The sequence below is a fragment of the Salmo salar genome, chromosome ssa06 (assembly GCF_905237065.1).
Source record: "Salmo salar chromosome ssa06, Ssal_v3.1, whole genome shotgun sequence".
Lineage (NCBI taxonomy): Eukaryota > Metazoa > Chordata > Actinopteri > Salmoniformes > Salmonidae > Salmo > Salmo salar.
Window position 1 is genome coordinate 59,199,348 of NC_059447.1, and position 24,160 is coordinate 59,223,507.

At 41.4% G+C, this 24,160-nt stretch overlaps 2 protein-coding genes across 3 annotated transcripts in view; one reads left to right on the forward strand and one right to left on the reverse strand.

Annotated features, from left to right (window-relative positions):
• LOC106607728 (5'-nucleotidase domain-containing protein 1-like) overlaps nucleotides 1–20,430 on the reverse strand; it is a 55,619-nt gene extending 35,189 nt beyond the window's left edge. For both annotated transcript variants that reach the window (XM_014204998.2, XM_014204997.2), the window contains exons 1-6: nucleotides 20,034–20,430; nucleotides 19,264–19,355; nucleotides 18,880–18,951; nucleotides 18,581–18,690; nucleotides 18,349–18,428; nucleotides 18,155–18,236 (exon numbers count right to left, since the gene is read on the reverse strand). In XM_014204998.2, coding sequence (XP_014060473.2) covers nucleotides 18,155–18,236; nucleotides 18,349–18,428; nucleotides 18,581–18,690; nucleotides 18,880–18,951; nucleotides 19,264–19,355; nucleotides 20,034–20,126 — 529 coding nt within the window. In that variant the 5' untranslated portion in view covers nucleotides 20,127–20,430. The remainder of the gene's footprint in view (nucleotides 1–18,154; nucleotides 18,237–18,348; nucleotides 18,429–18,580; nucleotides 18,691–18,879; nucleotides 18,952–19,263; nucleotides 19,356–20,033) is intronic.
• col10a1b (collagen, type X, alpha 1b) lies at nucleotides 11,633–17,984 on the forward strand. The gene is made up of 3 exons (XM_014204996.2): nucleotides 11,633–11,857; nucleotides 12,351–12,495; nucleotides 15,506–17,984. The coding sequence occupies exons 2-3, from the start codon at nucleotides 12,366–12,368 to the stop codon at nucleotides 17,359–17,361; spliced, it is 1,986 nt and encodes a 661-aa protein (XP_014060471.1). The 5' UTR covers nucleotides 11,633–11,857; nucleotides 12,351–12,365; the 3' UTR covers nucleotides 17,362–17,984.
• Nucleotides 20,431–24,160: the final 3,730 nt, after the last annotated feature.

Consider the following 24,160-nt stretch of genomic DNA (forward strand, 5'->3'; position numbering starts at 1 on the left):
TCCGGCGACACAGAAGCGGGGGGATCAGCGGGCGGTGTGGGGGCTACGCCCCGAACCAGAGCCACCGCCAAGTATAGATGCCCACCCGCAGCCGGGAGTCAGCACCTTTGGGGAGGTACTGTCACGCCCTGATCTGAGAGAGCCGTTTTTCTCTGTTTAGTTAGGTCAGGGTGTGATATGGGGTGGGCATTCTATGTATTTATATTTCTATGTTTTGGCCAGGTATGGTTTCCAATCAGAGGCAGCTGTCTATCGTTGTCTCTGATTGGGAACCATACTTAGGCAGCCTTTTCCCACCTGTGTTTTGTGGGTGGTTACTTTCTGTTTTGTTATTCAGTGACCTGACAGAACTGTTGGCTTTTGTTTTGTTTCTTTTGTTTAAGTGTTATCTATAATAAAGTATGAACACTTACCACGCTGCGCTTTGGTCCCCTCTCTACGACAGCCGTAACATTAAGCCTAAACCAGGACTAAAACGATATGGTTAATCTCAATTGAGAATGCTTTGCAGTCCTGCTGTAGGCTTAATCTGCGCCTGCGGAAACTGACCCAAGAAATAGGAATAACAAAGAATGGTCAAACTAAGGGTAGAAAAACAAGTTTGGCAAATCTATATATGGAACACATGGAGGGCAATGAGTGGTCAAGGACGTGGTTAGTTTGATATTTTCTGCCTTTAAATGCTACCCTTGACAAGCATTAGCTAACAAACTAGTTATTATTGAGATCTGCAGGATTGCCAGGGAAACCAAGCACATTTCAGTGTTGCCATACCCCAGTTTACTGGCACAATTAAAAACGTATATTCTCATGTGTGCTCCTCCCAGTCACTCAGTAAAACTCAGGCAAAATGGTGGAGTAGACTGCATGTGCTGGTGTCCCCAATGTGCAGTAAAAGATAAGTATAGTTGTTCCAGTGGTTATGTTTATTTTTTGCCAGTAACACACATCTTTCCAGCTTTAATCCACTTTTAACAACATGTGGACTAGGCTAATACACGTTTCCTTGATGATATGTACAGTTGTTCGGTGATCATTTTCATTCTCTCATTTAGTGTGATACTTCATTGTCATCAGCAGTATCTTGAAAAGCAAACGTAAGCTCACTGGTATTTACCAAATCAGCAAATCAGCAAAAAAGTCAGCAAAATCAGCAAAAAAGTCACTTTTTCCTTGCACCAAAATACTTCAAAATAAGCAGTCGTAGTACAACCATTTTTGCTGATTATGGTAGGCTATATTTGATTAATTCTGACTTAATTGCTGAAAACACCAAGAAAATTGAGGGTTCTATTCATCACTTTGCTTTCCTTTGCTAAGTCAAAAATACTTCCACTGAGCGAACCTGACTTTCATGTCTTCATAGTGATTAAGTCGGGGACATGCTTAACAAGCCCTCACCAGTGATCATTAAAGTGCAGTTATAGAGCCCAATGCAGTTAAACCTGGCTCATATCTCACATGCTCCCTTCGCCTCACCAACGATTGGTTTATGATTTGTGGAGGAATAACTTGAGCCTTTTCAAGTGGGGGAAGTTGACTTCACGACCTTCACCTCAGCTGAGTGAAAGTTTCCAAACACTACCACTTACTGTAGCTTATCTAAACAATCTGGGACTCCACGTCATTGCTTTTGTCAGACTGCCACATCACAAACAGTGTCTGGTGCTTGATGCCATTTGGGGAACTGCCCCGCGGACCCCACAAAGGCGTGCGTGCAACACCCACACTGTTCAAATCACAGGCAAATGCATCTTATTTAGCCTAATAATGATGTGGGCAGAAGACTGCCTCAGCAACAATGGTAGGCTATAGATTCATGGGTACTTGGTAATTGGCTACTCTTTAGTAGCTGACTAGAAATACATTTAAATGTACAAATCAGGGCTCTCGCCTTATTTTCCGATAAGGTGGTGCTGATGTTGGCTTAAGGAAGTTGGATAATTTACCTGTAACTGCCATTTCCTGAAACCTAGAGTCATAAATTATATAAAAAATGGTTGCCAACACAGAAATCTTGTTTTTGATCCTAAATTAAATTGAGGTGGTCTCAATGACAGTTTCACATTTTTCTGTATGTGAATAGTCTAGTGAAAAAGTAATCTGTGTTCTTCTTCATTTTGTTTGGGGTGAAAATTCAGGATAATTCCATTACTTGATGCAACGTACAGTTGAAGTCGGAAGTTTACATACACTTATGTTGGGAGTCATTAAAATTAGTTTTTCAACCACTCCACAAATTTCTTGTTAACAAACTATAGTTTTGGTAAGTCGTTTAGGACATCTACTTTGTGCATGACACAAGTAATTTTTCCAACAATTGTTTAGACAGATTATTTCACTTATAATTCACTGTATCACAATTCCAGTGGGTCAGAAGTTTACATACACTAAGTTGACTGTGCCTTTAAACAGCTTGGAAAAATCCAGATAATTATGTCATGGCTTTAGAAGCTTCTGATAGGCTAATTGATATCATTTGAGCCAATTGGAGGTGTACCTGTGGATGTATTTCAAGGCCTACCTTCAAACTCAGTGCCTCTTTGCTTGGCATCATGGGAAAATCAAAAGAAATCAGCCCCAAAAAAATTGTAGACCTCCACAAGTCTGATTCATCCTTGGGAGTAATTTCCAAATGCCTGAAGGTACCACGTTAAGCTGTACAAACAATAGTACGCAAGTACAAACACCATGGGACCATGCAGCTGTCATACTGCTCAGGAAGGAGAAACGTTCTGTCTCCTAGAGATGAACGTACTTTGGTGCGAAAAAGTGCAAATAAATTCCAGAACAACAGCAAAGGACCTTGTGAAGATGCTGGAGGAAACAGGTACAAAAGTATCTATATCCACAGTAAAATGAGTCCTATATCGACAAAACCTGAAAGGCTGCTCAGCAAGGAAGAAGCCATTGCTCCAAAACTGCCATAAAAAAGCCAGACTACGGTTTGCAACTGCACATGGGGACAAAGATTGTACTTTTTGGATTAGTGTCCTCTGGTCTGATGAAACAAAAATAGAACTGTTTGACCAAAATGACCATTGTTGTGTTTGGAGGAAAAAGGGGGAGGCTTGCAAGCCGAAGAACACCATCCCAACCGTGAAGCACGGGGGTGGCAGCATCATGTTGAGGGGGTGCTTTGCTGCAGGAGGGACTGGTGCACTTCACAAAATAGATGACATCATGAGGATGGAAAATTCAAGACATCAGTCAGAAAGTTAAAGCTTGGTCGCAAATGGGTCTTTCAAATGGACAATGACCCCAAGCATACTTCCAAAGTTGTGGCAAAATGGCTTAAGGACAACAAAGTCAAGGTCTTGGAGTGGCCATCACAAAGCCCTGACCTCAATCCTATAGAACATTTGTGGGCAGAACTGAAAAAGCATGTACGAGCAAGGGTGCCTACGAACCTGACTCAATTACACCAGCTCTGCCAGGAGGAATGGGCCAAAATTCACCCGACTTATTGTGGGAAGCTTGTGGAAGGCTACCCGAAACATTTGACCCAAGTTAACCCATTTAAAGGCAATGCTACCAAATACTAATTGAGTGTATGTAAACTTCTGACCCGCTGGGAATGTGATGAAAGAAATAAAAGCTGAAATAAATCATTCTCTAGGACTTTTAATCTGACATTTCACATTCTTAAAATAAAGTGGTGATCCTAACTGACCTAAGACAGGGAATTTTTAGTAGGATTAAATGTCAGGAATTGTGAAAAACTGAGTTTAAATGTATTTGGCTAAGGTGTATGTAAACTTCCGACTTCAACTGTAGTACTGTACTCTAGCTTACTGTAGGCTATTTGAAATATAAAACAACTAAAGTAGGCCTATAATGAGCTGGTTTCAGATCTCCATCCCTGACCTAATCCATCCAGTTTGGTAGCCTAGTAGGGAGACCTTTCATTTAACACACCTTGTTGTCATTGGTGAAATGACTATTATCAAATCCTTAGCTTACTGTTGACATACAGCTATATCAAGAGGATAGATCAATAACTGATTAATTGACATAGTCCTACTAATCTTTAACTAACATCACTTTCTGTGAAGGACGGTATTAGTTTAACAGCTCTCTGCCATGTCTGTTTCTATCCACGCAGCGACGCGCACTGAACAACCGCACGTTTCTTTGCTGTCAAAGCATGTCTGGGCAAGAAAGTGTTCTCGCTTAGTTGACTAAACGCTGTAGCTTACTACCTTCGTCATAATGATGCCTTAGCTAAGGAGTTAACTACAAAATAGTAGTGGTAATGTGCTTGACTAACAAATACAGTTTTGGAAAATGTATTTGGCAAACAGCTCGTTCTCCATTTTCCCTAAACTTTTTCCTCACACATCAGTGGTATCAACCGACAAAGTGGAGAGATGCCATCCAGCTTGAGGGAGGAAAATAGTACTCGGACTATGGAGGGCAGGCCGGAGCGGAGAGCTGATTGGCTCAGTAGTCTGATTGGCTCAGCTTAAACTCCAGACGGTTCAGTCAAAAACCACAATGTGCCAACTAGAAGCCTGTTGTTGCATATTTTCGGGTAGTTTTTCGTACCAGCGTACTTTGACCTCAAATTGTGTGCATGGTACGCAAAATGCGCGCAGGTTGGCAGGTCTGCATATGAAACCAAATTAGCACAGAGACAAAATGCCTTTCAAATAGGTTATATGCTATGATTTCTTTCCTGGTAGGAAAGTGCTTTGAAATCGAAGTTCAGTGTTGTACAGCCCTATTTCATTCGTCTCCTGCGACTGCAGGAGGCCAAATACGTGGAGAAAATGGGAAAAAGCTTGATTCCACACAAAGCCTAATTGGACACGTGAAGCACCCATTTTGGGATGAGAGGAGAACCCAACACTATCTTTAAAAGTTCTGAACTTTCTGCTCCATGCCAGAAAGTATGTGTAATTCTCCTCCCACTCTTTCTTTTCTCAAAACACACCTAAACAACAACACGTTTCAACAGGCTTTAATGTATGGATTTCGAAAGAGCTAAGTTAATGATAGTTACATGCATACAACACCTAGGCCTATGCACTGAGGGTACAAAACATTATGAACACCTTCTCTTTCCATGACATAGAGTGACCAGGTGAATACAGGTGAACGCTATGATCCCTTATTGATGTCACTTGTACAATCCACTCCAATCAGTGTAGGAGACAGGTTAAAGAGGGATTTTTAAGCCTTGAGACAATTGCGACATGGACAATGTGTGTGCCATTCAGAGGGTGAATGGGCTAGGCAAACGATTTAAGTGCCTTTGACTGGGGTATGTTAACAGGTGCCAGGCGCACCAGTTTGAGTGTGTCAAGAACTGCATCGCTGCTGGGTGTTTCATGCTCAACAGTTTCCTGTGTGTATCAAGAATGGTCCACCACCCAAAGGACATCCAGTCAACTTGAAGAGCATTGGAGTCAACATGGGCCAGAATCTCTGTGGAACGCTTTCGACTTCTAGTAGAGTCCATGCCCCGATGAATTGAGGCCGTTCTGAGGGCAACATTAGGAAGGTGTTCTTAATGTTTTGTATACTCAGTGTACATGGCCAACAACAATTGTATAAAATGAGGGAACACATATGGTGGTGAACTACAAAGATCTAGACATTTACATTTTTCTAACACGAGTACTAAAAATATAAGAGAAAAACTGTTATCCAAACAATTTAGTACCATCAAGAATAATTGGGTGAGCAGATATGGAATCCTTTTTTTAGCCAGCCTAATGAGAGTAATTTGATTTAAATTCCAACAAAAGGAAAGTGAGCTTATCCCTCGGTACCATGGTATTCAAGAGAAAGTGTTATTCAGAAGTTGTTCCTCATTCATTGGCACTGAATTTCTGTTGAAAAAAAAAAGAAGTAGCTAGCTTACCTCTTAAACTCTACCAAACAATCTTCCCACCGTACTGAGAGTGGTGTTCAGGGATTCTTCCCAACCCACACACCTAAAATAAAGATCTAACCAAGAAAAACAAAAACAGACCTGACCTATGACAGAAACCCAGAAAGGGGATATCCAGATGTTTTAGTGCTGCAGGCCACCAAGGATGATCGGCCGCAGCTTCAGAAGCACCGTAAACAAATTGTGTGTGCAGACATTACAGTGTAATGGCACTGTGTAAAACATACTGTAGGCAAGAGGATTGGCATTATATCCATGTACGGTTGGTAGGCAACTTAAAAAGTGAACCTACTGCATCAGTGTGGGTTTTTCACATTTGAATACCAGTGGTGGTTTGGCACTCTGCAGTTCAGGTTTTCAACCATATCCTGGTCTAAAGACCAAAGTGAAAACGCAGCATACTAAGATAGCCCTAAAATATAGCTATGGGCTGTTTACAAACATGTAATGGCTTGGATTTTCCATAGCTTATTCATGGCTTATTCTTTGTTTTCATCCGACCATGATTATTTTGGGAGCTTCGTAATTTGCTAAAACACAAGAGCTCCTTCCAGTGAAGCATAAACAAAAAAGTACCATGGCTAGTCATGTTGGTAGCTTTGGCGTCTGACACCTATCTCCAACACCACCTCCAGACAGTCAAGCCAGCCCGGCCAAGCCCAGGACAGAGCCCTCTAAGCCCCCAGGCTCAAGGGCTGGACTTTGGGGCTGGGTTGGACATGACAAACTAGACAGGAGCTATCTGATTAACAACACAGAAGTGCATGGGAAGCAGAGTGAGGGATAATGGAAAAAACATGGGAAACATCCCATAGTCTTTCAAAGGACTATAAGATTATATGCTTTTGGTGAATATAACCATATAGGCATATAACCATATAAGCAGACTCCCCCTCCTTTATTGTGACCATTAATCAAAGGTTTAACGTAATGTAAATTAGACATGCAGTCAGTGCACACATGGCAGCCTTGGCCTCTTCAGGAACTCAAGCCAACCAAATAGGATACCAGCTTTCCCCAGTTACTCATTTTAATGGAATGTCACATCTCACTATAAAATGACTATAATAATCCTACAAAAACAGCTAACTCTGATAAGCTGGCAATAGACATCAACCTAAGCTACATGCACCTTATACAACACAACTTTTGGCTTAGTTCAGAGTCAAACAAAGATATATAGTCGGCAGATTTCAATCCGGGAGGCAGACTTCTTGGTCAGCATACTTTTAGATCCATAGTAGAAAATATTCTGCAAATTACAAAATTCTGTCAGACTCAAGAATGTTGCGCTTTGGACAACATGTTCAATCTTACTTTGTCTGAGTTCAAAGATATTTAGAAGAAGATTGAGCGACAGTGACGGTGTCTCAACACCAGACAAAAGCCATGGGATTGGCTCAAGCATCCATGTGAGCCGTTTGTTCCACTTAAAGGGCTCTGGAGGGTGTGGAAGGCATAGTTAGACTTAAAGGCACTAGTCATTAAGGCTCTGCTTCTGTGTTGCGTCCTGCCTCGATGAACATAATTGACTTCTAACAATCCCCTCCCATTACCTGGTCCTCAAGGAGAGCCTAAAATTGGAACCAAATCTGATTTGAAACATTCTCAGACTTCAGCGTGAAAAATAAAACATTGGCCTAAATTCCCCTCTTTCTCCAATTACCAGCTTTTCAGTAATTTCTCTAATTAAATACTTATAACTTCGAAAAGACAACAAACAAAAAAGTTGGGAGGGATGCATTTCGGGTTCCTATTCTGAAACAACCTCAGACTCCTCAGGTTGGTTGGTTCTGCTTCCGACCGTGATTTCGAGACGTTTGTCTTTCGGGTCTCTGTAATTGCACCCACACTAAGCCTGGAGGGCCAACATCAACCCTTCCATTCATAAAGCTGCAACTGCCTCTTAGTGGCATATTGGGTTTATTAAAATGTTAAATCTGTATCCCAGCCACTTCCCAGCATGCCATCTTTAGACTCCCACTTTCCATTCTTCTAACTAGCTTAGTCATATCATCAACCTGCAATTATTTCCTCCTTTCTCTCAGGCAGCGTGGCATTCTCAAATCACCGGGAACAAACAGAGGAGAGAGATTCATAACAGAGAGAAAACGTATCTGTCTAACCCAGACTGTGCCTTCCACAGCACTCTAAAACTGAACTTGGGCAGCAAAGACAAGCACAGGGAAAATGTATGATGATTTTTATGACAACTATGAGGGATATTATGATGGCAAAATCATACATTTCATAAATCTAAACACAAAATGCTATAAATCATTGGGATTTTTCTGAGCTGCCCATTATAAGATTTAAAATGCCTTCATTTTATTTGTAGTCCTAACTACCAGTCTACCAACTTTACCCATGAGAATAATAAACTACGAAAAGCAGTAGGTATTTTGCACACCAGACATAAAAAAAAAATTAAATGACGAATGCAAAAGACCATTTCAAACAGATAGAAAAAGATTCCGCTATCAATTAGCCTAGATTTAAGACATCTGCCTTGTGCTTATTAATCAGAAACAAATTATAGCAGAGTGCACTTTTGATCTACAGTACGCCTGTATCCCATACTAAGATAACGGGGTAAACGGTTGGCCCCATTTTCTATGTTGTGTGAGAATTCCTGTCATTATCATAGTAATTAAAACTAATGAAAGTGAATTAGTCCCGTCTGGAGAGAGAAGCTGCATATTCTTCTACAGTTTCAACCGCAGCGCTCTCTCCAGAGCCTTTCATTGACTCAGAATGCCACCACATCATACAGTGGCTCAGGTGTGCTGTAATAATAATAATAATAATAATAAATATATTTATTTGATATAGTGCTTTTCATACAAAAAACAAATTCAGGGAGCTGGCAGTTCATGGGAGATGGTCTTCCACTGCCAGATGATGATGCAGTTCAGTAAAGGAGTAACTGGCTTGAGTGGAGGTTGGGTTGATGGTAAAGCCAGGGCGGGAGAACGTCAGTCAGACAGGCATAGAACTTTTCATCAGGCACCGCTTTCTCTGAAGTTCCCGGCTACTCATCCTCTGTAGGTAGGTAGCCTGGAACATCCACCACCGAAAGTCTAGCACGCACCTGGGTGATGCTTCGGCAGCTAAAAGAGCCTGAGAGACCACCACACCTCGGCAGCAAATCAGTAACAGTGTCCTACGAGGCAATGTATATGATGTGACCAATGCTTATTGTAAAAAGGCCAATGTTTATGCATTTTGTAACAGGCCCCCAAGGGTCACAATGCAAAACTGATGACAAGTACAAAATAGAGGGATCTTGAAGGTATTTCACTTCTATCCTTGTGCGCAAAAAAACGATCTGTAAGACCTGGTACTCCTCCTTTCATACTCCACAAGGTATTTCCAGTACACTTCCATTCGTGTGCCTCTAGTCAAGGCATTCATTTACGTTAAATGACAGAGTATGCTTTTAGATAGGGAGGAATGAATCCTGACACACCAAAAAATGGTGGACCCAAATAAAAAATAAACATGTTGGCACTGTGCGGTCTACACAGCTTTCATGGTGAAAGTGTGATGGGGGACTGGAGCCTGTAAAGTTTTTAAGTGTTGACTCCACCTCCTGCAACTCTGTCATTTAACTAAAGGGGTTTACCAAGGATGCCCGGTGGCTTGATTGGCTTTCTTCTGCGGGCTGTAAAACTAGGAGTTGGAAATATGTCGGAGGGAAAAAAAAAGCACACACTATTTCGGTTTTTCTAAACCTAAAACATCCTCGAGCCCATTTCAGTCTACTACAGAAGGACTTGAGCTGGCAAGGATTAACAGGTGCAAAACAACTCATAGAAGAATAAAGATAAATACTGCAGATTAGGCGATAGACAAACAAAATATACAAAAGGAGCAATTTGAGGCACAGCTTCTGTATACAAAATCGAAGGCTATCTTGACATTGTGTGTAATAACAACGTCATTATTTGGGGAGTAGGCATTTCCTACTAGCCCATGGTGACATCACAAAACACAGTTGCTAGACTCTGAAAGGCAGGTACTGCACGTAAGAGTAGATACAGTGCCTAGTGAAAGTCAACACACCCTTTGTGCAGTTCTCATATTTTGTCGCCTTAAAATTAAATCTATAAAAGGGATTACATCATATTTTTTCCTACAAATCTGCACAACCTGCTACACATTTTCAAAGTAAAAGAAAAAGTATAAAACATTTTCTAAATTAATAAAAAATAAAAACGTAATGATTGCGTATGTCTTCAAACCCCAGAGGTAATACTTGGTGGAAGCACCTTTGGCAGTGATTACAGCTGTAAATGATTTTTGAATAGCTCTGCACAACTCTTGCGGCAACATATCCATTGTTTTTGCCAAAATTGCTCAAGCTCAGTAAATTTGGTTACGAATAATTGGTGAACAGCAAAATCAAAAACTTGTCTCTGAATTCCAAACAGATTTAAGTCAGGACTGGGACTAGACCCCTTAGAAACAATCATCAACACCTCTTGGAAAGCCATTCTGGTGTGTGTTGTGCATTAACATTTGTGTAATTGTCCCACTGAAAAATAAAAACTCTATCCCAGGGTTAGGTATCCAAAAGACTGAGACAGGGTCTCCTCTAACTTTATACCTGGGTGTTGATCATTTATTTATTTTGATTCTGACAAACTCTCCAGTCCCTGCCCGTGACATGCATGCCCATAACATAACGCTGCCACCACAATACTTGAAAATACAAGACATCTGCATTTAATGATAATATTATTTATTTATTTTTTACATTTTATGTTATTGTGAAAATGTTCTATACTTTTTCTTTCACTTTCAAAATGTGGAGCGGGTTGTGTAGATACATTTTATTCCTATTAAGACTTCATTTTAAAAGGTAGAAAAATGTGACAAATGTGCACGGTAGACTTTCACTAAATAATTTGAAGGAGGAGACAATGGCCATTTGAGAAAGCCAGACCACCAGAGGTCTGAGGACAGAAACTAAACTCTGCCCTCTGGTGTACCCATCTTGCACTGTGGCTCAGTGGAGGCACAGTACTGCTATATGCACTCCACACCACACACCGTTGAATCAATTTAACTCTCCAGTAAATAAATGTCTATAAACGTAAGCAATGTTTACCAGAGTTCATTAAGCTGACATACTGTATTGATTTTGCTACCACAATCTGACATTAAAATCCTGTTAAGAAAACAACACATTTGTCTGAAACTTCACTGTTGCCTGGAAGTTCCCTCCATAAGGACTCAATGGTCTGGGCCATCCACAGTGTTATTTACTGTTACAGAGAGGGACTCCATGGGGTGACAGGAGGAAAAAGCTCAAGTACAGACAGTCTAATTTTCCAGGGCAAAATACTCACTCTGTCAATAAAATTATTTTGGAGACAATGAATGTACTGTTCCCCAGCACCTGTATTTGAGCAGTCGAAAATATGCATAACTGGGTAGAAGAGGGGAACACTTATGTTGTTTTTCTAATTCATCTAAAAAAAACACAGCAATTAAGATGTCAAAGACATCAAAGAATCAAAGTGAATACCCATATAGCTCTGTACATTACTACGACTTGAACATACGACCACATATACCCACAAATGTCAAAGAGTTCAGAGACAAAAAGATAAAAACGTATCTTTAACTGAATTAAATCTGGTTCAGTGCTGCTCCATTGAGGATGGATGGATGAGGGAGGAGCTGTGGGGTTTTGAAATGCTATGAGAGGACTATCATCCTGAAGTGACATGCCTTCTCTCTCTGAGGATATGGCACCCCTCATTAAAGCTGACATCACAACGGGGCGGGGCTTTTATACTAGGTAGATTCTGGGTGATGCTGGAGACAGATTTGGTATAAATACCCCGTACCCAGTGGCCTGGGTAGCAGCAGCCAGACTAAGGACTATACAGTACCGTGCCAGGACAGTAGCCTCCCGACCCCCACTGATCTTTTGGAGCCTGCCTGCTGGTAAGTGTACCCTGCCCGCTCTCTCTAGTCTGCTCTCTGGGTGTATGTGAGTGTGGCCCTCTGTGCCTGGTGCTGTGAGGTGTAGTGTGCATTGGGCCATTGGGGAGGCAGTTAGGGGCATGGTTGAGGATCAGGTTGGGGCAGTAGGTACTGGTGGCATCTGGCCTCAAGTCGTCCTCATAGCAGGTGTCTTATCTATCATTGTGATGAGATGATTCACTTGGCGAGGGAAGGAACGACCCATACATGGGAGTCTGAATCTGATTTAGCTCTGGAAGTCTGACTAAAGATTTGGGGTCTGCAACGTTCCCTACTGTTCTCGTTTCTTGTCATTCTGACACAGAAATGTTAGTTTGTTGTTGCAGGCCCTGCTGTAGTGACAATAGAACAGCAAAGCTACTGTATGAGAAATACAGGAGATCCCAGTGTAGTGTCTCTGTATGTTGAAGACCATTCACATTTCAACATTTTGTTCTACATTTCTTTCTTGCAGATTTAGCTTCACAGGATGGACCTCAGAGTGACAAGCGTTCTCCTCCTCCTGGTGGCCTTGGCCGTGGCAACACCAGAGAGATACTACCATGTACAGAAAGTATCCAAGCAGCAGCAGCATTATCCTACTAAGAGCCATGTCCAAAGTAAGTCTCAACATATTCATGTCTATTAGCATGTTAATGTTCCGAAGATAATTCTGTATCAGCTTTACGGTACATTCTCTTGGTGATGGAAGGTTTAATTCATTACAATTCTAGACTGTACTGGAGGTTTGTCATTAGGGCCAGGAGTTTTTCTTGGCCACCTAATAGCCGTCAGTGTCAAAAGGAAAATACTGGGTGCAAGTACACCCCAAATGTCAAACTGGAAGACACTTGGCTGTTTTGAATTCCATATAGCTTTAACAAATGGAACTAAGCACAGCATGGTAAAAAAATGTATTTGGGATATGGACAAATAAACATATCAAAATAAAAAAAAGTTAAATCAATGTAAAACAGCAAAATATGCAGCATTATTTTACATTTAAAACTTTCATTACTGTTGAAGTTAATTGCTACCAAAACACTCACAGATGTAGTATATTAAACCTCTACATACTTATCTTATGAAACAGGATTGATAGTACATGATCCTTTACAGGGGAGAAAGTAACTTAAACTGAGACTTAATGTAGCATTCTGAGGCAATGTCTCAGTCCAAATTGTTGAGGGTTTTCACCTGCCCATAGATGTCGTGACAAATAGGAAACCGTGGGCCCATGCATCCTTCCACAGCTCCCAAGAGAGGACACGGTCATTCATCAACAGAAAGTGGATAATAAAAATATGATTACAGTAGTTAAGATAATAACCATTCTCCTACAACAACGCTGACAGTCAGATCACAGAGGTTCTGTAGAAGTGAGAGCCAGGGGCAATTATCACTTCTGTACGCCTCATGAAAAGAGCACCAACGCACCAGTTAAATGTTGCTTGCTTCCACATAACACTGCTTTCAAGATTCCATGTCACTCTTGACAAATATTGAAATATCCTACAAAATATCCTACTGTCCTCTCTTCAGGAGAAAGCTCAGAAGACAGCGGGGAAAGTATAGAGAGTAAGACAGTGGGGCTTGACAAAATGGCAGAGATGGGACCATTCTGTCAAGAATATGGTCCAGAGACGAGTGTTGTCGCTCAACCAGACTACGTCACTCAGTAGCTTTGTTTAAGATGTTCTGATGCATTTTTTTTATTTATTTTTTTTTAAATGGCCGGTGTCCTCTGACAGAAATACAAAACTTTCCCACACGTCAACAATGCAAACAGATGTTACCACGTTGCACTGGGCACACCCAAACAAACCGCTTTTGTAGTGCTTAAATTGTCCCAGACACATCTCAAAACAAATGCCCTAAAGTAGAGTAGACAAAAATGCAAATCATCTTAAATATGCTGTAAGATTTTAAAAAGTGCCATCCTCAGGATGTATAATGTGAGAGCCATGGCATGGCCTATATATAGAACGATGTATGGTTTGAGGCTGGCAATAGACATAGGACCTAGGCCTACCTAGACAAGTCAAGGTTGAACAGCTGGCTATGCCACAGTGTTATCACCTTCCAGTTTCTGAGGTTTGACTTGGCTGACAAACTGTCCAGTTTTGGCACTTTCTGTTTTTCCTCGGGTTTCAAACCTACTCCTCAGTGGCTTTCAAATTACAGCCCTGTCTGGCCATTTTGTTCTCAAAGTGCTATTCCAAAACAGGAAAAGGCAAACGCTTGATGTGCTTTTCTACAAATCATGCGTCAAGTCCACTTCAGTCACTGTAGCTAAATGTTTCCTACTGACTTCTGTAGCAGTACATGTACTGTAGCATGTATCTTACACCATGGCACTACTATACCGCACATTACTTGTGGAGCAACAGCCTTGCCAGTAAATTATAAAATCACTTTTAATAATACAAGGGGGGCGGGGTCATCAACTCAGAGATGCAGCCAAGCTACAGTACAAGGCAAATACTGACCACTACGGACTGAATTCTGATATCTGAACAGTGATAAAATGTCACGGATTTAACACAAATAGCTCAAGCGAACACATTAATGGTAATACAAAATGTTAGGCATAATATGCAACAAACAACACGGCTTCAGGAAAGTTATTGATATAGGCAAAGGTGTGGCGGTATTGTGGGCTAACCTCTCAAAGACACGGGGATAAAAGTATCCCTTCAGAATTTCACGACCTAGGCCAGAGTTCAAGGTGATGCACATACGTCAACTGGAGGACCACTAACCATAATCACGCACTACAGACAACTTGTGAAATTAAAGGGTTCAACATTGCGTGGGCAAATGAAACTAAAATAACTGGCTACAGTAGTTTAATGTAGTCTCAATATGCTGAGCATTGTACAAGGACCCCAGTGTTTATATGAACATATTCTCAGACCACTGGTGCTGTCAAAATGACCCTGGGAAAAGCAGTCAGTTCCCACAACCTCCCTCCATAATCACAGAGCCTCGTTGGTTTAAATGACATTGTGGTGTTTTAGAGTGGAATACCAAAGCATAGGTTACTCAAGGAACCAATTTGACAAGCGAGTGGTCTAAGAGAGAGAGAAATGGATGTGACTAAACAAATGTCAATAAAAACATGGAGCAAAGACAGGCAGAGGCAAAATGACAAAAAATTCCAACTGAAATTCAAGAGAAATTTCATACTTTGCTTTATGAATTCTATTTTGCACAGGTTGGACATCTGAGAGATGGTAGTTTAGTCAGGTCAGGGAAACCCCCCGATGCTATATGTTTGCAACAGGACTCAATAGGACACAACAACCATGACTGGATCAATAAGTGTAACAACTGGTGCATGGCAGAGTTGTTCATCCACACCCATACAAATAGGGCGCAGATATCAGAGTCATCAGCTTTTCAAAACATCTAAGATCCATTTGGGGCATCACCGAGAAAGCATCAATATATCTTTCCATTCAAATTAACGGACTGGAAAATTCACCTTGACTGAAATCTAATAATCTACTCTGGAAAAACTGACAAACTTAATGAGATGAAAAAAAGATATCCTAAAATCTAAACCTATTACAGTTAACTGTAGTTGTTACCTGCATCTTAGGTAATTACATTTATCCATTTCCACAGCTGTTTCAGGTGAGCCAGGTATTCCCGGATCCCCTGGTGAGCCAGGACCTATGGGCCCCCCTGGGCCTCCCGGCAATAACGGCGTGGGACATCCTGGACAACAGGGCCCACCCGGGCCCTCCGGACCCGCTGGCTACTCCGCACCTGGCAAGCCTGGCAATCCAGGTGGTCCTGGGAAACCAGGTAGTAATGGAATGCCTGGTGAGAAGGGCCATCCTGGCGCACCTGGAGCCATGGGTCCAAGAGGATCACCCGGTTCCGCTGGAAGCCCAGGACCTGCTGGATACTCTTCTCCTGGCAAACCTGGCCCACACGGTCTGCCCGGAGGCATGGGGCCAAGGGGTGAGAGTGGACTTAAAGGACATCCAGGTATCCCTGGTCTGCAAGGACAAAAGGGAGAGAGGGGAGTTGGTATTCCTGGGGCACCAGGTGCAAACGGTCAAGTGGGCCCAATGGGACCCTCTGGTATGCCAGGGCAACCCGGAGTTGGTAAGTCTGGTGCCACTGGATACCCTGGGGAGCCTGGGAAGTCAGGTACTCCAGGTAGGGATGGAGCTCCAGGAGCTATGGGTCAGCCAGGGCCAAAGGGCCACAATGGAAACCCTGGGGTAGGAGCACCAGGAAAATCAGGTGAGAATGGCAGTCCAGGTATGCCTGGAAATATGGGACCTAAAGGTCCCCAGGGACATGCCGGACAACCAGGTGCACCTGGCATTCCAGGAGTTGGTAAACCAGGAGCTAATGGTATGCCAGGTGACAGAGGATCACCTGGTACATCAGGAACCACCGGTCAGAAAGGAGAGCCAGGGCCAACAGGTTACACTGGGGCAACAGGTGCTACTGGCCTTATGGGTCCAGCTGGGCCACAGGGTGCTAGAGGATTCCAGGGAGAACCAGGTGTGCAGGGATCTAAAGGGGATGTCGGCATGCTGGGAGCTCCAGGGGCAAAGGGAACCAAGGGGGATCAGGGACATCAGGGTTACGCAGGGAAGGCAGGTATCCCCGGGGCAGCAGGCCCTCCTGGTGCAACCGGCGCTACAGGACATCAGGGTAACAAGGGAGCTCAGGGCCATGCTGGCTCTCCTGGTCAGCCAGGTTCAAATGGGCTTGCAGGAGCAAAGGGACACCCAGGCACACCTGGAGGCCCAGGGAAACCAGGCGAGAGCGGCATCCCAGGGTCAAGAGGACCAGTGGGGCCTTCAGGTCCAGCAGGTCAAGCAGGTCCTAGGGGTCACGCAGGTCTTCCCGGCGCACCCGGCCCAGCTGGCCAGATGGCCAAGGGAATGTCTGGTCCTATGGGTCCACCTGGACCTCCTGGTTCCAGAGGTCACGATGGTAACACAGGTGCTATGGGACCTCCTGGCCCACCTGGTCCCCCTGGTGAGATGGTCTACCATCACGAGAAGAGCATGCCCATCAAGTCCCATGAGATTATGATGCCTCATGAGATGATGAAGGCCCCTATGTCCGCCTTCAGCGCTGTTCTGACGGTGGCTTACCCATCTGCGGGTTCACCCGTTCCATTCAACCAGATTATTTACAATGGGGAGCAGCACTATGACCCCCAGACTGGCATCTTCTCCTGCCAGGTACCAGGTCTCTACTACTTCTCCTACCATATGCATGTTAACGGTGCTAACGCATTGGTGGCACTGTACAAAAATGGTGAGCCAATCATGTTCTCATACGATGAGTACAACAAGGGCTTCTTGGATCAGTTGTCTGGCAGCACTGTCCTTATGCTGAATGCCCATGACCAAGTCTACATTCAGGTCCCTGATGAGGAGACCAATGGTGTCTTCGCTGCCGACAATGTTCACTGCTCTTTCTCTGGGTTCCTGATTGCCTCAACGTGATACAATCACTAAGAAAAGCTTAAAAGAAACTACCTAAAGAAATAGTTCAGTTCATAACTTCCATTGAGATTGGGTTGTCATTGTAGAATAAAAGATTGACTTAATATTCTACAAGTTAATTTGCCATTGAAAAGGCAAGAGCAGCATTCTCTCAAGTATTCTATTAAGAAGGGCATTTGGTTCATGAAGGCATTTAAATTAAATGAGAAGAAGAATATAATTTAGGAATTAAATTGGTTGTTATCACTATTCCCTTTCCGAGTATATGCACAAGTATTCAGCAAACAATGATCAAGGAATACAAACCAGTCTGAATAATTCACAAAATGGTGCTCTTTGACTGCCTGTAACATTTATAGCAGATTTGTGTTGTTGTTTTCAAAGTCTTTAATAAATATCTTGTAATATACATGCAAAGGAAATCATGCTTGTTTTTTAGGCAATGTTGTAAGTCAGATCGCAACACCTTTAACAAACCAGCAGTGTGATATTGCAACACACAGGATGAAAAACAGTCACAAAAAAAAGTATTAAGTCAAAAACAACTATATGCCTGAGGATGCATTATGCTATGTTCAACTTATTGATCAAAGTAAAGAATAAAGTCTTATTTCTGAAACTGATGCTGTTGTCTTTTCTTTTTGTGTCAGTCTACAGTACGAAAACTGAAAATATTGTTTTGAGTTGGACTATTTCAGCCCACTGATATGGCCAATTGAAATAGTGATTTCTGATATGGTGCACTGTTTCAACAACTGAAAGTGATTGATTATTACATAAGTAATAAGCATACCTTTAAATGCAGATGTGTTGTAATTGTGGTCGATGGCAGCAACAATGTCTTTCCAGAAGTCTGAATTCACCTCATTCCCACGCTGTTCACAAAAACAAAATAATGTTCTTGAAAGGAGACACAATTTGGAGAAAAAAAAGTGTAAACATATTCATTATCTAGTCATAATTCACTTAAAAACATTTATATTTTACCTTACGCAACATGTCCACAACCCTTCCACAGAGAAGAGCCCCAGGTAGATCAAAATAGTTGTCATAAAAATAGTACTTTGCTGCAGAGAATAAAACAGAACATATTCATTGTAAGAAACAATCCAATCAATAAACACTCTTTAGTCTTTACATATATAAAAATGTAACTGCATCACAAAAATAAAGAAAAAACTGCTTTCACAATTTGGATGGGACAAGATTACAGACTTACTAGATTTTGTAAATGAGGTATTAAGGCTATTAAAGTTTTTCCATTCCCTTTTTGAACCATAATGTTTAATGATCTCTTCTGTTCTGAGGTTATTGGTCCCATGGGTTGCTCTGATGAAAACAAACAGGTTTAAAAATCAGGGTTTTTATTAATTTGCGGAGGAAAGAGGAGTAACAAAAAGGCATGCCCAAATATTGTACACTGATACAAACACTTCAAAACAGGCATTTTTCCTATCAATATAAAAGGAACTCAATATCAGAGCATGTAGTTAACTGTATCATTTACTGTTACCCTACCGTAAAACAGTTCCATCTTCAGCCAACTTAACCAAGTTTCCATCCTCAAGGTCTACCACTAAGCCTTTGAAACTTGACATACAGAACACACATTTCATAGTGGTCACCGGCAAAGAACAAGCACGTTGATCAATGTCCTATGCTAAGCAATAACAATAAGAAACTGTAAGCGATATTCCCCAGAGGCACCATGCATTCATCCAATGCCTTTCATTTTTTAAAGTGCCCTTTATCTAAACTGAAAATGTGGTAGTCATTCACAGTAGTGGAATGATGCATGCAGGTAGTCTGAATTTACAATGGCACACCACAGTGATTAATGATTACAGCCTATAGAACAATGTATTTACTTCAGTCATTCTGCTGCTGCTGCTTGTGACTCACCAGAAATCCCAGGAAGCAGGGGTCAATATAAGAAGGTCCTTGTCATAGTCTTTATGCTCTACCAGATACCTGGTAAAGCTCTCATAGATCAGCTGCAAAGAAGCACAAATATATAGGGTCACTTGCATTCTATTCTATCCACCGGCAGGGTGAACATTCAGTGACACTGAACCTTTATGTATGTACAATACATAAACACTGTGCTGTATTGACAACTACCGTGATGGAGCTGGCATGCACTGTAAACCTATTTATAAATCACGACTTCAATGTCATTTATGTGTTCCTGACAAGAGAGGATGCCATTGGGTTTCTGCAGCTGGCAGTCTGATGTCACACAGACTCAGCTGTGACTCTGGCTGGACTGCTGCCTAATTTGTTGTTGCAAGCATATTGCTTAGAAATCAAACGTATGCATGCTGTAAACACGTACTATACAGTGTTGTTAGGTAGGTAGCTAGACGTTGCATTATAACAATGTCGTTTCTGGGGGGCGCATGCATCGCAACTGCAATGTTTACCATATTAACACCATGTAGCTAGGATGTATGTATTCCATTCCATTCGTTCCATCATACATTGTGAGTATTAGCTATTGATCAAATGCAGCGAGCCATGAACGACTAACTTGACACTGCCAGCTGGAAAGGATGGTTTATGTTGAATGCACGCGTTAGTATACTTAGTAGCTAACTAGCCGGCTAGCTATTGTTACAGTATCATATTGTCAGAAATCACAAGAACAGCCCGTGAGCTATAAATAAACTCACCCTAGAGGTCTCCTTCAAATGGTACCGACAGAGAGTGTGGTCCAAATCAAAACCAATTACATCACAATCTGAAATGGAAAAATATTCGCTCATTTTAACGAGGGTGCTAGAAACAATCGAAACCAAGGATATTGTACTGTTGGCTACACACGCCTGCACACTGTATGTGTCAATGTCGAATCTGTACCCTCCAATATATGTGTTTATACGGCAACACGTGGGTTGCTGTTACAAGGGGATGCTTCACAGAATGTCTCCAATAACCAGGCACTATCGTACACATTTAGTAAATCAAGGTCTACGAATTGTTCATTCATTGTTTGACATTCCGTATTAACCGCAATAGTGATACATGGTGGAGGTGCGCAGAACGTGCACAAAAGGTTTGTGGCCCGAGGCTTCCGGTCAGGGTGTACCGTAGTACATCAAAACAATGTGCATATGTATTCGAAGAGCGGAGCTTTTCTGATAGGGTCCACACATATCCTAGACAATTTGAAGTTCTCAAATTGTAGCCTTAATTATTTATGCTAGTTAATTAACTAAACTAAAAGCTTAACATTTTGCCCACCCATATGGATAGGCCTAGCCCAAGAATCTACTCTTAAAGCTAGAATCCTTAGTTGCTAAATCCATGTTTGTAAATAATGTAAACAAACACTGTATATACTCAAAACCCAGTTAAAACTATAATTTTGATATAATGGATGGTCAATTCTTGCATCCAAAGCGCTGTCAATTAATTTGAGAGTGGTCACATTTCTAGCATATATCAGATTTATACCAAAACAGAGGTGGGGTGGCGCTTTGTTATTGTTTTAATTAAGGATTCTAGCTTTAAGGAGTGCACAGTAGTAGAGCCTTATATGGACCTATAAGGACATTATATGTAATTTTCAGAGGTGGACTGGCTCTGGCAGCAAAAACAGTCAAACACTACTCCATCTAAACGTGAATCGATTCTCAATTGCGATACGGTTCTAGAAACATAAAGCCCTATAATTTCATATCACAGCAAAATAATTTCACAAACGCAAAATATACACTTACTGTAGACTGTTTTAACAGGCTTTATCACAGTTGTAGCCAACAGTATTTTTCAGTTAGGGTGGGAAACTTTTTGCATGTCCGTCTGCTGTAACCTCTTTCGACGTATTAGCCCAACACAAGATACATTTCTGAAATCCTCAATTTTCCTAATCACACACACAAAAAAATGTTGATATCATATTCACAGGAGGCATGACACACCCATTTGTGTACACTGGGTCAAAACCATATTTTCAGTTCGCATTTGGTAGACTGGAACAGCAGGTTAGAGAAATTGGGACACACATCTGAGGATTTCCTAAATATATAAATATAACGTTTATTTTGAAAGTAATAAATATATAGATATTTTTAAAAGCATTAATGATTTGCGTAAATGTAATATACTATTACTATTGTTAAAAATATGAAATGGTATTACATTTGGTGAAGAGCACATTATGACTTGTTTAGGACTCGAAACTCAAAGTTTAGGACTTGAGACTTGACTTGATACTTGACGGTCTTGACTTGAGACTTGAATCGGACTTGCCTGACTTCAGTGCTAAGACTTGAGACTTACTTGAGACTTACTTGAGACTTACTTGAGACTTACTTGAGACTTACGTGTGACTTGTAAAACAATGACTTGGTCCCACCTCTGGCTAAAAACACGGAGCCTAACGTTAGCTAGCTAGCTGCTGTGAGGATGTTATGTCATTGGAGGAGTGAGTGGCCGACTTCCCCTCATCGTTTTTCAGTGGCTAGAGCTTGAGATGCAGCAGGTGTCATGGTTAGCATAAGTTCAGCACAGCTAGCTAACTGTGGATAACAGTCGTTTATCTTAGTTGTCAATCAAATGTATTGTCAGGCAAGTTCCCATTCAGTTGTCAAAACGTGGATTGGGACAAGCATGCATTGGCAGGCGTGCTGCAGAATGACGAGCAGGCTACTATTCCAATCGTTTATCAGTGCAATTTTGACTGCAATCTAGCTGAAAAAGTTTGAGGGTTTATCTAGTGTTCCTTCGTTAGATTTTTAGCTCAATTCGCACTGGCTAGCATTGGTTGATCGTGTTGCTGATGTGCATAGGCAACTGAGGGGGAGAGCCTACCTTTTCATGGTTGTTTGATCAATAGGACGGTGAAGTTGCCAAATGTAAGAGGACTACCGTGGTATTTCCATATTTGCAGAAATCCATTGGTCTATTTTGTGGCATTTGGTGATGCGTTCTAATGATCTAAAGTCAGTGTTGCTACCGCCTGTAAACACACAGTCAAGTTCAAAGTGAATGGCAGGGCCCATATGGCAAATCGTTTATTTTCATATAGGCCTACTGTAGCTCTGATTGGCTATGGCGCACCAGTCTGCATTGAAACACCGGTCCTGAACACGACAGATGATTTTTTTCCTAGGTTTTATTTACTGCAGTGACTATTAATTGTCCAAAACGCACAGCCGTTTTCCCATTCTATATTGCTATAGAATTTTCACAAATGCCTTAATATACATCATTCCCAAACATTCTACGAATTTATGAAAATGACCATATCTAAATGTTCTCGCTTGTCAGAAAATGTAACAAAAACAAAGTGTCATATTCTTCCTGGTGGTGTATATGAACAGATTTCAATAAGATGTCATATTGCTAAAATGCTGCCAGTTCCACTTTAACATCAAAACAGAAAGATAGCCACTGAATGTCAATGATCTTACCGTGTGCTTTGCGGGATGAGCTTCCTGTTTGAAGCTCTCTCTGCCCCCCTCTATCATGTCTGTTCTGTGCTCACTGTGTTTCTTAACAGTTTGACTGGATGCTTAACAACAGCCCAATGAAATTCACAAGAGTTGCATTTCTTCATGGCTTTACCAGAGGTGGAAAAAGTAACAAATTGTCATACTTCAGTAAAAATAAAGATATATTAATAGAAAGTGATGCAAGTAAAAGTGAAAGTCACTTGAGTAAAAGTCTAAAAGTATTTAGTTTTAAATATACTTAAGTATCAAAATAAGTATAATGTAATTGCAAAAATATATTGAAGTGTTGAAAGTAAAAGGAGAAGTATAAATCATTTAAAATTCCTTATTTTATTAAGCAAACTAGATAGCACCGTTTTTATTTTATTTACAGATAGCCAGGGGCACACTCCAGCATTTAGACATCATTTACAAACGAAGCATCTGTGTTTAGTGAGTCCACCAGATCAGAGGCAGATGTTTTCTTGATACGTGTGTGAATTGGACCATTTTCCTGTTCTGCTAAGCATTCAAAATGTAACGAGTACTTTTGGGTGTCAGGGAAAATGTATGGAGTAAAAAGTACATTTTTTCTTTAGGAATGTAGTGGAGTAAAAGTTGTCAAAGATATAAGTAGTAAAGTACAGATTTAAGTAGCACTTAAGTAAATATAATAAGTAATACTTAAGTACTTTACACCACTGGGCTTTACTGGCCAAATTTGTGAACTGTGAAAACAATACAGAGAGAACCATGCTTTGCTTAAAAATGATGACAATACAATCTCCATGGAGCTAACGACGTTAATCAGAAGAGACACTGACAGTAGCTAGACTTAGCTAGCCAACATCTTGCATAAAGTTAGATGGTTTAAATAAACATCAGCTCCGTTCATTTCAGAAATAACAAGACTAATGTTTAGGGCACAGTGTAAAGTGGTTACAGGTGTGATAGCTACTGTTGCAGTTTTTAGAGGAAGCTTTCTAGCTTGATGCATTTGTTGCTGTTGAAAACAGGAATCAATCGTTTTGTTTATCTAGGTCGCCATGGCAACGGCAGCAACCCCTTTCATGCGCTGAAAAAACAGCCACTCGTGACACAACTGCTTTCTTCAATAGGACATACAAATAAAATGATTGCGAAATGGGTGGAGGAGGTGAAACCACTCAGAGTGGTGATCTGTTCTGATTCGGCTGCAGTGTTGAGTAGTGTGAAGACGGGCAGGTCGGATAGGGGAGACTTGTTTGTGGAGATGATGGTACTGTTAATTGGATTGGAGAGGATAGGAGGTAAGGTTGGGTTGGAGCGTAATGAGAAGGCTGATGTGGTGGAAGGATGTAGGATAGAGGGTTTTAATTTGG

What these genes read in the sequence shown, in the direction of transcription:
- col10a1b (XM_014204996.2), top strand. Translation starts at nt 12,366, where the DNA reads ATGGACCTCAGAGTGACAAGCGTTCTCCTCCTCCTGGTGGCCTTGGCC. An exon ending in TACTAAGAGCCATGTCCAAA is followed by an intron (nt 12,496 to 15,505) that starts GTAAGTCTCAAC and finishes CCATTTCCACAG; the next exon opens with CTGTTTCAGGTGAGCCAGGT.